At 44.5% G+C, this 15041-nt stretch overlaps 1 protein-coding gene across 1 annotated transcript in view; it reads left to right on the forward strand.

Annotated features, from left to right (window-relative positions):
• SPATA48 (spermatogenesis associated 48) overlaps positions 1–15041 on the forward strand; it is a 57031-nt gene that overhangs the window by 40493 nt on the left and 1497 nt on the right. Inside the window, exons 6-8 of the mRNA XM_032430469.1 lie at positions 955–996; positions 2324–2431; positions 12616–12723. Coding sequence (XP_032286360.1) covers positions 955–996; positions 2324–2431; positions 12616–12723 — 258 coding nt within the window. The remainder of the gene's footprint in view (positions 1–954; positions 997–2323; positions 2432–12615; positions 12724–15041) is intronic.

Below are 15041 nucleotides of genomic sequence, written 5' to 3' on the forward strand. Positions count from 1 at the left end.
TATGAACTCAGGCTTACTGTACTTTATATACCGATAGCAGATGCAGAAGCACACACACACGTGGGTCTGTAGAGGTGCCCACACTCGTGTCCGTCCCCAGCTCTGTCCACTCGGAGGACCCAGGAGCAGGGACACCTACCCCAGCAGCCACAAGCATAACCAACACCCAGGTGTTGGCTTTTATTTTTTATTTTTTTAAAGATTTTATTTATTTATGGGAGACAGAGAGAGAGGAGATGGGCAGAGGGAGAAGCAGACTCCCCCCTGAGCGAGGAGCCAGACTCGGGGCTCCATCCCAGGACCCCGGGATCATGACCTGAGCCCAAGGCAGACACTTCACCGACTGAGCCACCCAGGTGCCCCCAGATGTTGGCTTTTAATCACCACTCTCCAAGAAAAGAAATTTTGAGACCCCTAAAGAAATGGCCGATTCTGGGGCTGGAGCAGGGAAAATACAAAATAAACCCAGAGCTCCTTGTGATGCTATAAATAACTGTGATTTCGTGTGAGTCACAGAACTTCGTGCCCTGGGCTGCTTCCTGTATACCATGGAGAGTTAGACTGGATGGTCACTAGGAGCCATTCAACATAAAAATTCCGTGTGTCTAAGAAAATCGGGGGTCCGGCTTTGCCAGATAGTGCCCGTCCAGTCCCGAAGGAAGCGTACAGCAAAAGGGAAAGCCAAGAAGAAAGGCTCTAAATTAGGGCTACAGAGAGCAAACCAAGAGCAAACCCGACTCCTTGAGAGCTGGAGTCAATTTGTTCTGTTTTTGATTTTCACTTAAAACTACATCTTTAAATCACCTCAGTTTAAAATTACAAACTCTTAGAGGTTAATTCCCATGAGGTATCTTAACACTTTGCTCTTCTTAATAAGAGAAACACTGTAATAATTTGATGCTTATTAAGTTAATGTCAATAACTCCATTGTCCTTATTTTCTCTTTTTCCTAAGCGTGAGTCCAAGTTCCAGAAGCAAATACATTCCTCTTTATACGTAAGTGAGAGTGTTTCTTAATGTCTTAAAAATTACTAGATTTACATCTAAATTGTAGCTGCCTTCAGCTCACTCATGTTTGTAATTCACTGTTTAAGACAACTTACACTTTCGAACAGATTTCTAATGTTTTGCCAGCACACAGCCTCCTCAATGTCAGGACTTCCATCACAGATCTGTTAACGATTTTGATAAAAGAAAGAAAGGGGGAGTGGTATTTTTCTGTTTCCCCAAATTGGTTATTTTACGAAGTAAAATACGCTGGGTGCTACTAATATTGGATGTTGTCAACCAGAAAGGCTTTGATACTCGATGCGGAAGATGCAATGTGCTCGCTAACACTGAAGTACAGGAAATGTCTCTTCTTACTTTTCTAAATTTAAATTTGGCTTTCCATAGTTGGCAAAGACTTGCAACGTCCACCGTGTGGGGGTCCTCTCCGCTTTGGGTTGAGGAATAACCTTGTGTTTGAGTCTGTTGGGCTGCTATCCTGAAACGTCACTGACTGGGTGGCTTATAAACAACAGACATGTCTTTCTAGCAGTTCTTGAGCCTGGAAGCCCAAGATCTGGGTGCCAGCCTGGCGGGGAGAGGACTCTCTCCTGAGTCCCAGACTTCTCCACCTGTCCTTCCAGGGTGGAAGGGGCACGAGAGCTCTGTGTTCTTAGAAGAACACTAATCCCGCTCAGGAGGGCTCCACCCTCATGATCCGAGCTCCTCCCACCTCCTGCTCCCTCCACCTCCTCCTACCATCACCTTTGGGCATTAGAATTTCAACATAGGAATATGGGAGGAACATAAATATTCAGATCATAGGGCCATGGAACAAAGTGAATCCAAGAAGATGGGTCTTTCACCTTTGCCCTCCCCCTCCCTCATTACTGCTCCATGATGGAGGTGACCAGTCTTTCCAACTAAGTTTCTGTCCCCAGCTGGAGCCCTAGTGGCTCTGGCAGATGCCGGTCTCTGCCCTACCCCAGGCTTGATCCCCTTCTCCAGTGAGGGAGCCAACCCAGGGCTGCAGAGACAGCCTGATTCTTGGCACCAAAAAACACAACCCACCTGTTAACTCCCACTCTGGCCCAAACTTAAGATCATGAGGGCCTGGCAACTGTTACTCTGAACACGGGAAAATCTCTTGCCTTTATTTTTTTAAGGCAAATTTTTCCATCATCATGATTATTATTATTATTAATTTATTTTGCTTTTTCAGTTTTTGATCTATTTTAGCAAATAAGATTTCCTTTGGATGTTAGGACCCTGTTGATCTTTTTGTCCATTTTTCTTATAAAGAAACCCACGTTTTCTTTCCCTGTCATGTAAACAGTGGTTACGTGCAGTCCACAAATGCTGATGACGTGGACGACCCCTTCGGAGACATCACATCTGTCGCCAAGCCTCGGACCTCTAAAACGCTCTATACAAACACAAGTCGGTGAGTTGCACTCATAATTACTCCCCTTATGTTACCGTTAAGGATGGAACATGGTGATGGGCTTTATCATAAGTGAGAAAGAAAAGACGGCCACCAGGGACATAGCTTAAGAAGAAAGACAGCAGCTGTCTGAAAGCACTTGTCACAAATGAGATCACAATTTTGTGCACTGACTAACCTGGGTGCCTGGATATACATGCATGTGATATATTTTATATTCCACATTTTATAGATATATAAAATATATTCACATAATCTATATAAAATATATTTTATATATTATAAAATTGTATAATAATATACTTATATATATTTACACACTTCTATAATCTTATATATATATATACTTATGTATACTTATACACTTCTATAATCTTATATAATATATAATATAAATATATCACATATATTTTTATAATATACAAATAATATATACAGTAATATATAATACATTATTATATATAATATGCTTATAATATAACATATAACTTATATATAAAACATATACAATATAAAACATAATATAAAAAAGTTATATAACATAAGCTATAATATAAGATATTGTATGTAAAATATGTACTATATGATATATAATATTATATAATACACACTACATATCATATATAAATATAAAAATATATTTAACATATAATATATTAAGCTATATAAATATATGTAGCATGTTTATATATAATATGTATATATATTTGCTTTTACCAATGGGAACAGTAGGGCTCAGAAGTTACTTCCTTAGGATCCACCAGACGCTGCTGGATCTTGAAATCCTGCGCTCCTTTCATGATGTCACTGAGTCGCTGAATGTCATGGATATTCTCCCATCAGTTTCTGTGATGACTGACAAACTTGCACATTTCATGCAAGGCCAAACTGTGAATCACGACAGTATTTTTCGATGTTAGTTGATTCCTGTTTTTTTCTAAATGTCAATTGTGCCCATGAGACAAACAATTTGCATTTCTCTGTTGCAGGTTAGATGCAGTACTCTATCCTACAATAATCTCACATTTCCCTATGTTATCTATTCTGTCTACGTAATTTTTTTGACTGCTTGGCCGAACTATAAAATGTGTTTCAAATCTAACTTCAGTTTTAAAATATAGTTATGTAAATTATTTCACTTAAATCTCTAGATAAGGCACCCAAAGGAAAAGACAAAAGAGCCTATAAAATTCTCCAGGTACCGTGTTAAGAACTGGTAACATAAAGATAAAAAAGACAGAGACTTTGCCCTGGCGTACCTTAAGAATCTGATGGGTGGATAAGAGCTGTACACAAATAATTATGATATAAAGCAGGATGAAATAAGTCCCCAAAAATGTTAGCTTCGCGTTTTCAAAGCTCAGGTGCACAGAGAGATACTTTCACCCGTGGGACCCGAAGGCTGCCTGTGACGTCTGAGCTAAGTCTTGAAGGATTCATTAGTGTGATTCTTCCTCAAAATTTGTAAGGAAATTAGTGCTATTAAACGTAGTAATTCTAAAGGTTTTTAAAAAAGGACATGGGGATGAAACCAATTTAAAAATATCCTACAGGTATAAAAATTTAATACTGTTTTTCTTTTGAAATGTATCTTTAATTTTTGAAATATTTTATGAAACATTCTTGCCAAAGAGTCGAAACACTCTCTTGGGTCGTTCTTCAAAGACAGTGAAGATCAGCCTGGCAGCATTTTAAGAATTTGATGTAAAACATACCGTCTAAGCTGAATAACTCTGGGACCGTGCCACTCTCCCTGGTCTTGCTGTTGATTTCTGTTTTTAAGGAAATGAAAGTATGAGTGGATCTCGGAAGAGAATTGAAGACATTAATTGTATTTGTGCGATTTGGGCACTAGAGGGCCACCAACCTTGCAAAGTTTCTTCTTTCCATCAGCTTTCAGTTTTTCATGTCATCTTAACCTTTTAACACAAAGAAATGCTTTGCACTTTTATTATGAAATATTGATAGATACTAAAATATATAGTGTCCTATGTAACATAGAAAGTAAAATAACACATAAATGCATGTGTTTTCCTGCCTAGATAAAGAGATAATATTTTACTAATTATCTTTTAAGCCACTTGTTTGTACCTCCTAACTTCATCACCTGGGTCCCCTTCCCAACCCAGAAGTCATCACCATCAGACTGCATGCTTATCCTTCACTTACTTTGCTTGGTAGTTTTACTACATACATACAGATCTCTAAACAAAATCCTTTGTTGTTTTTACAAAACCGCATTGAGCTAAAAGACAACATCGTATGATTCCATTTGCATAAAATCCCAAACCCAGGAACACATGAACTTAACTACCTTTGTGCCAAGTTCAGAATATAGAGTGCCATTTTATTCCAAAGCAAATATGACTCTTCCCTTATTTCCTCATCTTAAACTTTCTTAAAGGAAATTGTCTTCATGATATTATCTTCAGGATTCTCCCCATAATTAAGTGAGACTTAATCATGGTGGGCGAGCCCTGTGGCTCCCCACTCCTTCAACAGAAGCCAGATTTCAGATGCTCAAGGCCTCTGCCTCTTCGTTCAGGTGGTTCCATTGTTGGGATCACCAGTCTTCCAAAAGAGTGACTGTCTTTCAAATTGCCTTCCTTAATTTCAGATTTTGTCTTCTGGTTACCAAGTCATCTGACGTGGCCAGGGTTTTTAAAATTGCTGGTGATTGTACTAATTGTTTAAAAAAGAGCTTAAAAAATTATGGTAGAACCGAATCTGATCGTTATGGAAAAAAAGTATAGAGAAATTGGTCATAAATATAACCACACTCTCACACAAACCATTATTAAGATTTTGACATAGTCCCATCAGTCATATGAGCTTTTAGTCTTGCTTTCATATGTTTATTAGCTAGGGTCATATTACATTTAAAATTTTTACCACCTTAGCATTACAACAGCATCATAGTTACATTTATTATGCACTCATTATAATTCTTATTTGTGTAGATGTGTTTGTCATTGACTAGTTCACTTGATTGGTGACATATGCAAATTCTTTGCATTTTTTTGTTATGATAAATATTGCTACCAAGCACTTTGTTATGTGACTCATTTTATGAGTTGGGATCTTTACTTAAGGGAGACTCCTCGAAGTGAATTCTGCAGTCAAAACACAGGAACATTCTTAAGCATGTTGCAAACTTATTTTTTTGGAAATTTTATATAGATTTACAGAACAAGTATTTGTTCTTAGTATTTGTGCCCTCCTTTGATGCTGGTGTTAAAGCTTACCAGACATCTTTTTTTTTAATCTCTCAAATCTTTTCACTGTAAAAATAAATCAAATATTTTTAAAGTGCAGAAAGTAAAATGTCTTTTCCATCTTCAACCCCAAAATTAAAAGCTTGATATATTTTTTACTCTCCCACACACACATGAGTGTCTGAAAAGTATAGGTCCCCGTGGATTGTTGTGTGCATACATGTGTGTGTAAAGTTGAAATACGCAGTGCACATTCTCCCTGACACTATGCAGGACTATTAAAATCTTTTTAATGGCTGCCTGATATTCAAACAAGGCTATATTATAGTTTACAGAGGCCAAGGACTTAGTACACATTTTTCCTATTGTAAACAATGTAACAATAAAATACCTCCACATACACCTTTGCACATGTAGAATAAATCCCTAAAAACAGTGTTTTCTTACTAAAATTGAAATATCTTCTAATTTGTGGGAGTGCCCGATTATTACAAAACATTTACAGTTAAGGGACTCAAAATATTAATGCAGTTTTCGTTGTAGTTCCTCACTTGTAACTTGAGAATAGTTTAGGAACTAAGTGAATCCACAATATCCATTGGGTTCAACAGGATATCTTAAAGCTCGGGAAAAACGGCTTTTTCATCCCTTCAACAAACATGTACTGTTTACTGGATCAGGTTACTCTTCAGGAATTAAAAAAAAAAAAGTCACTCCTCACTTAGAATCTGTGTCAAGCAAAAAAAATACAGCAAAGACTAACATAAGGAAACCCCCTTCCCCGCCAAATACGATTTTTTTATCCTTCTCTTGAATGTAAGAGCTATATTCTTTGCAAGAGCTTAATGAACAAGGTTGATGAGAAGTTTGTTTCCTTTTAGTAATTATCTGTGATTCCATGTCGTTCCAAAATGCTTTGCGTTCAAGAGTCATCGGTGCAAAGCACCTAACTGTGGGAATGATATGGAACAACGTACCTGTGCAAAGTCAGGATCCAAGGGCATAAAATTCTGCTCTTTCCTAAGGAAATGCTGGAAGTGGGTTTTCTTTTGCCAACGACCAGCTGTTGGAGCTACGGACCTGGGGTCTTAGGTAATGCCTCTCACCTGGCCCAGCCCCTGGTTTTACCAGCAGGGAAATAGGCTCAGAGAAGGAGAGGTGCCCGCCCAGGTGACACAGCCCAGTGAAGTGGAAGCGGCCATGAACCCGTGCCTCCCGCCCCCACACCTGGTGCTTTCCAGCCACCACTGGCCTGTTTTCCCAAACCCGCCAGGCCCCCCTCTCCCCCCACCGGGCTGTCTTCCACGAGGCTGTAATCCTTCATTTCAAGACTGTACACGGTTTCATATTCACTGTGTCTTCACCTCAGTCATCTCTGCGATGAAGCATTTGCAGATAACCACTGATTGTCCAGAATGGATCCTCAGGCAGGTGAGGGCCAAGGTCTGAGATGGAAGAAGGCGGGGCCTTCCTGTCAGTCACTGCGGTGTGCTGCACCTTTAAAAACAGACACACACACACACACACAAAACCTTACCACAACCCAGGTTCAAGAATGAGGCTATGAATAGTAGTTCCTTACCTTAGCCGACACTTCTGCCTTTTCAGACGACTTTCACATCTACCCCTTCATTTGTTTTTCAAAATTGTGTGATGAGGCCAGAGGCGCAGGAACAGGTACGGTCCCCATTTTACAGATGAGGAGGCTGAGGCTGGAGGGCATGATGTAAAGAGCCCCAGAGCACTCATTTCAGGAGAGGCTGAGAGACGGGCCACCTAACCCCCAGGGCAAGCTCATGCCCTGCTCACAAGGACATGCCTTTGCGTCTGGGGAAGCCTCCATCCAGCCCTGTTGGCATTCGAAGCCTCTGGGTTATTTCTGTGTCCCCTTCCCTTCGGGGAGATTCTAAGAACAGAGGAAAAGCAAGTGTAGGCACTCAATGAGGGTAATAAAATGTAATTCCTGAACAGATCTTGGGGCCCAAATATCTTCCATTCTGAGAAACACAACCCAATGTCCAAAATGATGGTGGTCTTACTTAGATTTCTCACCCAACAGTCAAAACAAGTAAATCCAAGCTCAAGGCCCCTCCTTCTTTTTCCCCTCTAGCTGTGGGCACCCCAAGAATGTTCTGCAGCCCCCTTCTCTCGGCCCTCCCCGAAAGCCCAGCCTTGCCCTTGTCCCACCCCCCTGCCCTGGGCCAGTCTTGACCCCTCCCCCTGCCCTGCCCCCTCCAGGGGAGGCACAGGTCCCCTGACCAGAACACAGTGTGGCTCCCAGAGCTTCAGTTCTGTTGTCTAAGGTCCCATGGCTGGTAGGGGCCGCCCCAGGGTTCAATACCAGCCTCTCTGCCCCCTGCCCTCTGACCCCATGCCTCTCTCTTTCTGTATCCCTCTCATACGCCCCCTCCCACCCTCCCCGCTACTTTGCATTGGCGGTCTTCACCCCACTTGGGTTCTTCAAACCTCTACATGTGCATTTAAAAATGTTCTCATTAAGTGAAAGGTGTCAGGAGCAGGCCTGGCTGATTTCTGCCTGGATGTGTACCTGACACCGAACAGCTCTCAATGAAAGACCGTCGAATTGACTTGAACTCGCACGTGCACCCGTGCCCTGAGTAAATGCGACCACTCGGAGGTAGCAGGGCTCTCCTGCCTCTGCTGCGGGCCCTGGTTGTCCAAAATGGATCCCAGCAAGGATGCACCCCTTACATCCAGGCCTTCTGGGTGGGGGTGGTTCTGCGCCCCCGCCAGCTCGAATGGCTTAGGACACATTCCTTAGACTATCTCTAAAACCTCAGGTCCTGCATCTGCACGACAGCCATGATTCTAGGACCTACAACACGGGGTCTTGTGAGGATTAAGTGAATCCATGCCAGTGTTTAAAACAGCGCCTGGGATACAGCCACTGGTCCAGTGAGCACGAGCCACGTCCAGGGAACAGCGAAGAAGCTGTCTGCGGGCTGAAATCCCAGCCCACGTGCACACGACCTGTGTTCTACACACAACCTGCTCTTCCCACAGTTTCTTCTTCTTTATTTCCTGTTTAGCTTTTAATTACACACCCTCTGTGCTCCCTTTTCTAAGAAGCTCGCTAAGTTCCTTATATTCTAAAATTCTTTATTTTCTATTTTATTTTGCTGGGTTTAACAAAGCCAGTTAGTTGCATATTTAGGCGATAACGTCTTCCCACGTACCCATAGCAAAGAGAATCTCGGTTTACTCTGGGAATCGGAGTACGCCAGAAGGTGTTCAAAGGCCTAGAAGCTATGGAGCAAAGACAAACAATGAAGACTTATCTTATTTTTAAATGAGTTCCAGCTTCTCTCTGCTCTCCTTAAGAGGAGGAGGGGGGTCTTTGAACATGGAACCAATCTGGAAATACATTTAAAACCCATGTCACCCCTCAGCAGCAGGGCTGCAGAGTGTCCCCCAGAGACTATTCTCTTCTTGACAGGAGGTCAACGTGTTGCACTGAAGATGGAAAAAATTCCCCCCGTGATGTCCCTGCAAAGGGGGGGGGGTAAATGGAATAGATTTAGAAGCGGCGTGGGTGAGGACTTTCACTTTCAAATATTTGGCCAAATTTCAAAATTGGTTTGTTATGCAACTGAATTCATTTCTTAAGCCTAAGTGGCTTCTCTTTAATGTCTCCTGGCTCGTGGTTTGTTGTTATTGGATGTGAGGTAACACAACATCGTATCATCATGATAGCGTGGTGTGTAATACCACCTCGCAGCAGTAACCTGTGTGCCTTGCGGCACACGGAGCTGTCTGATGTTCTCCGCCAGGCTCTCCTCCCGGTTGGCAGACCGCTCGCCTCCATCTTGGCTTCTTAACTGTTCTCATGGAAGGCCGTGACTTTAGAGGCATTTCAATTCTGCAGGTGTTTCAGAAGCAGTGGAAAAAACATCTCATGCAGAGGAAGGGGATTTCCTCTGTAACATGCATGGAAGCTTTATAGAATGTTCGGGGAAAAGACAGACACATGAATAATTTTGCCCCGTTTTTGGTTACCTCTCTGACATACAGCCACACTTCTTCAAGAAAATTCCAGGAAATCCTAAAGGGCACTGCCTAGAATTTGGCAACGCTGATTTGATCACCCAGGTCCCTCCAACAAACCTGAAAATGTAGCTCTGACATGGGGATTTCCAAACTTCGATGCACTGCTTATCTAGAATTATCTCGAGAGCTTTTGAAGACCCCAATTCCCAGGTCACACCCCCCTTACCAGTTAAATCAGAATGTCTGGGGGCTGGGAGTCAGGCATGGATACCTTTGAAAAATCCCCATGAGTTATTCAGTGTGACATTTGGAAGCCACTGTCTGAATATCTTTTCGGCTGCTTGTGCTGGATAAACTTCACATCCTCTACCTATTAGGCTCCTATTTTGTAAATTTCTCATTAAAATCTTAAATTCTTAAAATCTTGTGTTTCAACTACAATTAGTTGAGCCCCTACTAAGTGCTGAAGATTTGCTGGCCGCCTTCACATTCACTGAACCCCCTTCTACCCTGGATGAGCCTTGAAGAGGTGGATGGGCTTCTCTCCCTGCTGCAGGGGGACTGGGCTGGGGTCCGGAGGGCTTCCGTCCCTGGAGGAAGAACTCACAGTTGGTTAAGGGGCAAGTCAGGCGTGGAAGAGAGGCCTGGCTCCCCATGCAGTGGGCTTCCCTGCTCTCTCCCTACCTCATTTTCCTAGTCTCCCAAGATCCAATAAGGTGTACAATTTCTTCTGCGATTACCATTGATGCACGGTGCCTTCACTCTGTTAGCATCAGGTATCCCTGTTTTGCTGCTTGGAAGCCAGGACATCATCACCTATAGTCACAGCAAGGCTATGACTTGTCACTTGCAAGACACAGATGGGGTTTATTAGTACAACTCCTGCCTGGTACATAATTTTTTCTCTAACATTCCAATACTAACAGATAACCATGCATGGAGGGACACCGAGGGACTGTGCCGCGATCCACATGTGGGGGGGCATGGAGGGGCTGTGTCAGGAGCCCTTTCCATGCATAAAAGGATCCATGCGTAAAGGTCTGTGCCACGATCCATGGTCCACGAGTGGGGAGCAGGGCACCAAGGGGCTGTGCCTTGATCCACGCCCCGGCATACACCGAAGGTCTGCGCCACGATCCATGTGTGGAGGGAACACCAAGGTCTGCGCTATAATCCACGATCCAGCACGGAGGGACACCAAGGGGCTGCCCCAGGAATAGGTACCTTTTCCCCACCAAAGACGATCAGGCCTGGAGTTTGCTGTCTTTACCCCCTTGCGTGGCTGAGGCAGTAAGGCTCTGAGAGATTACACGTCTGTGGTGCAGTCCTGTGAGCTAATGAGCGGAGTCGTGGGGTTCGAGTCGGAGCCCTGACCCTTGAGCCCACACCCACATCCCCACTCCACTCTCCTCCATCCGCCTCCTCACCTGCCGCTCTAAGAACCAACTCCCCCGAAGCCTCCTATTTCAAAACGTTCTCCTAAGGCAAATGGATCCTGGACGTTTTCTTTGGCTTATTGTGTGTGGGGGGGGTGGGGAAGGCCGCGGGTGCAAGCAGGAGACCCACAGAGGAACCGGTCGTTCACCCTGGACAGAGGTCTGCTTGCCGCAGCTGTCATTGTATTGCATTTTGTCTGCGCATCCGTCTCGAACGAGGACCAGCGCCCAAGAAATGTCACGCTCCCAAAGAAAAGGCCCAGGGATGGGAAGCGCCAACCACTGACTGAGCAGAAGTGGCAGCCCGTTGTCTTGGCCCTTTCCTCGCTCCTGGTTTATGAACGATGGTGGCGGTCATCCTTGTCCCTCCCCAACACGTACGATGAGCTGAGGTTCTAGCACCCGCAGGATGCTAGCAGTTCAAGTCCACAAAGATCATGTACTAGCTGAGTGAGCGTCAGGATTTGCACATAGTGGGTTCTTGCTCCTTGAAATACAGTTTAAATTCCCTACCATCCCTGGCTCCGGGGAGGCCACGGCCACAGGTTGTAAGCAGCCCTGGGGACTGAGCCCACACAGCCCTGCCCCAGAGCTCAGCCCCAGCTCTCCCTCAGCAAAGAATTCACTTCAAACATTTGTGTGCTATGAAGATGGCAAAAAGTATTAGTCAGGATACATATGCCTCTGAACTGCCTATTAAAATACTTCTTTGGAATATTTGCTTCCCTTTCTAGAGAGGGAGTTTATATCTACAGTGAAGAACCTTCCCCTATGTTCCCGTGCTGTCTTCCCTCCCCTCTCACTGGTGGGAGAAGGACAGGAAAGGCAGAAGAGTAAGTGGGGTTGCACCGAACAAGCCCATGCTTGTGTAAGTCTGTGAAATTTCAAGAAATTACGCGAAATCAGGAATGCAGTACAACAATGGTGATAAGAAAATATTATGTTAAAAACACTGTTATGTGGGGCGCCTGGGTGGCTCAGTCGGGTAAGCGTCTGCTTTTGGCTCAGGTCATGATCTCAGGGTCCTGGGATCGAGCCCCATGTCAGGCTCCCTGCTCAGAGGGGAGTCTGCTTCTCCCTCTCCGTCTGCCTGCCACTCCCCGTTTGTGCTCACTCTCTTGCTCCCTCTCTCAATATCTTAAAAAAAGCCCACACAGTTATGTGTCGACTAGGACTGGAGTCAGCATGACAGGGTCATGTGTGGAGGACAGGTCTGCGGTTCCGTAAAGAACCCGTGTCCTCCTTCATTAGGAAACAGCTTGGCGGTGAATCATGTATGTAAAATACCTGCAAATTCAAATAATAGGAAAAACATGGGCTGGAAATGAGTTTTTTCAGTCCTAGAGTAGAGCGGCTGTGTGCATTTCTGAGTCACCATGCCCCTGCCTGTACCCTTTCCTGTTTGCCAACCCGATTTCCAGAGTCGCCCTTTGTACTTTCATGTGTGGGTGCTGGTGACCCGAACTATTTCACAAATGCCTCTTTTCATTTCCTCTCTCCCCTCTCTTTTAACTCTTTCCTTCAGCTCTGCCAATATCCCAGGATACACCGGGAAGGTTCATTTCGCAGCCAGCCACCCGGCAAATTCTGATATTCCATCAACAACCCCATCACCAGACTCAGAAGTGCACCGGTAAGTCTGAGTCCTATTACTCAACGTGCTCATATACACTGGAGGCAGGCGGGGGTCGGGGGAGGGATCGTCATTATGGTTATTCCATTAAAGAACAATTACATATGAAGAGTAAATTTACATCATTTTTAAAAATGGGGTGTCAAGTCCAAAAGACAGAAGCGTTCATTTTCCTGCTGTTGCTAAAGGAGCCTACGAAGATTCTTAAAGTGTGTTAGGTGAGCGACATCTTTACCTCTTGGACTTACAGCTTTGCACCCATAGCACCCTTCTGCGTGACCAGCAGAACACGGGTGGGTGCTGGGAACCCATCGCATGAGCCACATATTTACTCCCTGTGAATCACCGCCTTAGTTTTCATGAGACAACATTCTGTTGAAAGTCACATGTATTTTTAAACACCATTTTACGAATCGAAAGCAGGAGATCTCAGATGGAAGGCTCTTGTGGACTCCTTTATTTGGAGCTGCCAGAGAGAAGCAACGCATTATTGTTCATTATAACTCAAATCTGAAAATGTTTGATGGAGGTCCTGGGCTTGCAAATAACATGACACAGTCTTGAAAATGCAAATGCGGTCTTAACGGGGTCCAGTTGCTGGTTCCTGCAAATAAATAAACTATCCCGGGAGGTCCCTGTGCATCTTGGAGGAGGAGGGAGGTGGTTCTCCCCCAAAGGGTGCCTTCGCTCCTTTTGGTAGAGAATCCATTCATTTATCCAACATTTATTGAGCATCCACTCTGGGCCAGGCACCATTCGAGGCCCTGAGCACACGTGATCCCGGCTCTCAGGAGCTTACGTTCTGGTGTGACAGACAGCACAAAAGCACACAAGAAATTGAAGAAATAAAATGATTTGAGAGAGTGCTATGTGCTGCCAAGGAGAAAAGGTGGGGAGGTGTGGTAGGTAGGGCCTGGACAGGGTGCTGAGTTAGCTTGGCAGTCTGGGAGGGCTTTCTGAGGAGGTGACCTTCAGGCAGAGTCCAAGCCATCCCACTGGATTTCTTACATGTTCTGAAAGGGGGCAACTGAGGAGAGCTTCGTGGGCCCTAGTGGTCAGTTCATACGGCCTATTTATTCTCTTGTTCACTCACGTCTTTACTGGTTCATTTGTATGTGCTTTCACTGGGTCAACCAAGTTCGTGGTTCTCCAGGAATTCACAAGAACTAGGCCCAGTTTGCAAGGAGCTCAGAGTCTAGCCGTGAGCAAGAAACACACAACCATAGTAGAGGATGACGCATGTCACCCTAATACTGTCACTCACATGGGTGAGCACTTCGTCTACACCAGGCTATCCAAGTGCTTTGTACTTACCAAGTCATCTCACCAACCCAGAAACCCTGTGAGGGCTGTGCTCTTGTTTCCCCATTTTACAGACCAGGACAGTGAGGCAAACAGAAGATTTCAGGGGATCCACATGGATCCACGTGGGGGGCACTAAGGAAGGCTTCGCAGAGGAAGGGGTTCATGCCGTGACCCTTGGTCTCATAGATATCTGCGGGCCAGGCTGTGTGTGGAAGCGCTGGCTTATTCCAGGGATCCCACATGCGAAGCCCCTCACCACACAACCATGGAACCATAAGAGGGCCGTGTGGGGCGCCCAGATCATTGCACACCCTGTATGCAGGACCTGGTTCCTCAGGCAGAGACTGGGCACAGGGAAGTGCCTGCTGACAGAGGGCTTCATCAACTGATCTAAATTCTGGGTTTGCTGATTGCTTAGAACATCTGGGTCACCTGATAAGAAACATTTTAAAGGAGGACATTGGCTTTCAAGGCTACTATTTTGCATTCAATCAGTTTTCTCTCAGGACACATTTTCCAAAGTCACAGATCCATTTGCAAAGGCAGGACTGATGGAAATTTAGACAATTAATGGATTTTATTTCACTGGTGGGCCTAAAGAAACAATGGCAAAATTAAATGCATTCTGATGTCTGTTGTTTAGAAGTAGTGTCCACAAAGATGGAATCATACACTGTGTCTGGGTGGATAATGACAGGGGACAGACCCAGTGATGTCTTCCCAGGGCAGATGTGAACATTCCTGATCCCTTGCCTTCTTCCTTCATGATCCGTCTTCTCTCCCCATACGTCTCAGACCACAGCTCTGATACCTGGTGGGTCTAGCACGTTTCCCTGGCCACGTGATCTAGCGATTCCATGTTCTACTATATTTCAAAGAAATCTGTATTTCCAAGTGGAAAACCATCCTTCACTGTTACTGAACTGTTACTACTGCTATAATGTTCCTACTGCTGTTCCTGCTGTTCCTACTGCTGTTCCTGCTGTTCCTAATGTTGCTACTGCTGTTCCTGC

This window comes from Phoca vitulina, unplaced genomic scaffold (assembly GCF_004348235.1).
Source record: "Phoca vitulina isolate PV1807 unplaced genomic scaffold, GSC_HSeal_1.0 scaffold44, whole genome shotgun sequence".
NCBI classification, from domain to species: Eukaryota; Metazoa; Chordata; class Mammalia; order Carnivora; family Phocidae; genus Phoca; species Phoca vitulina.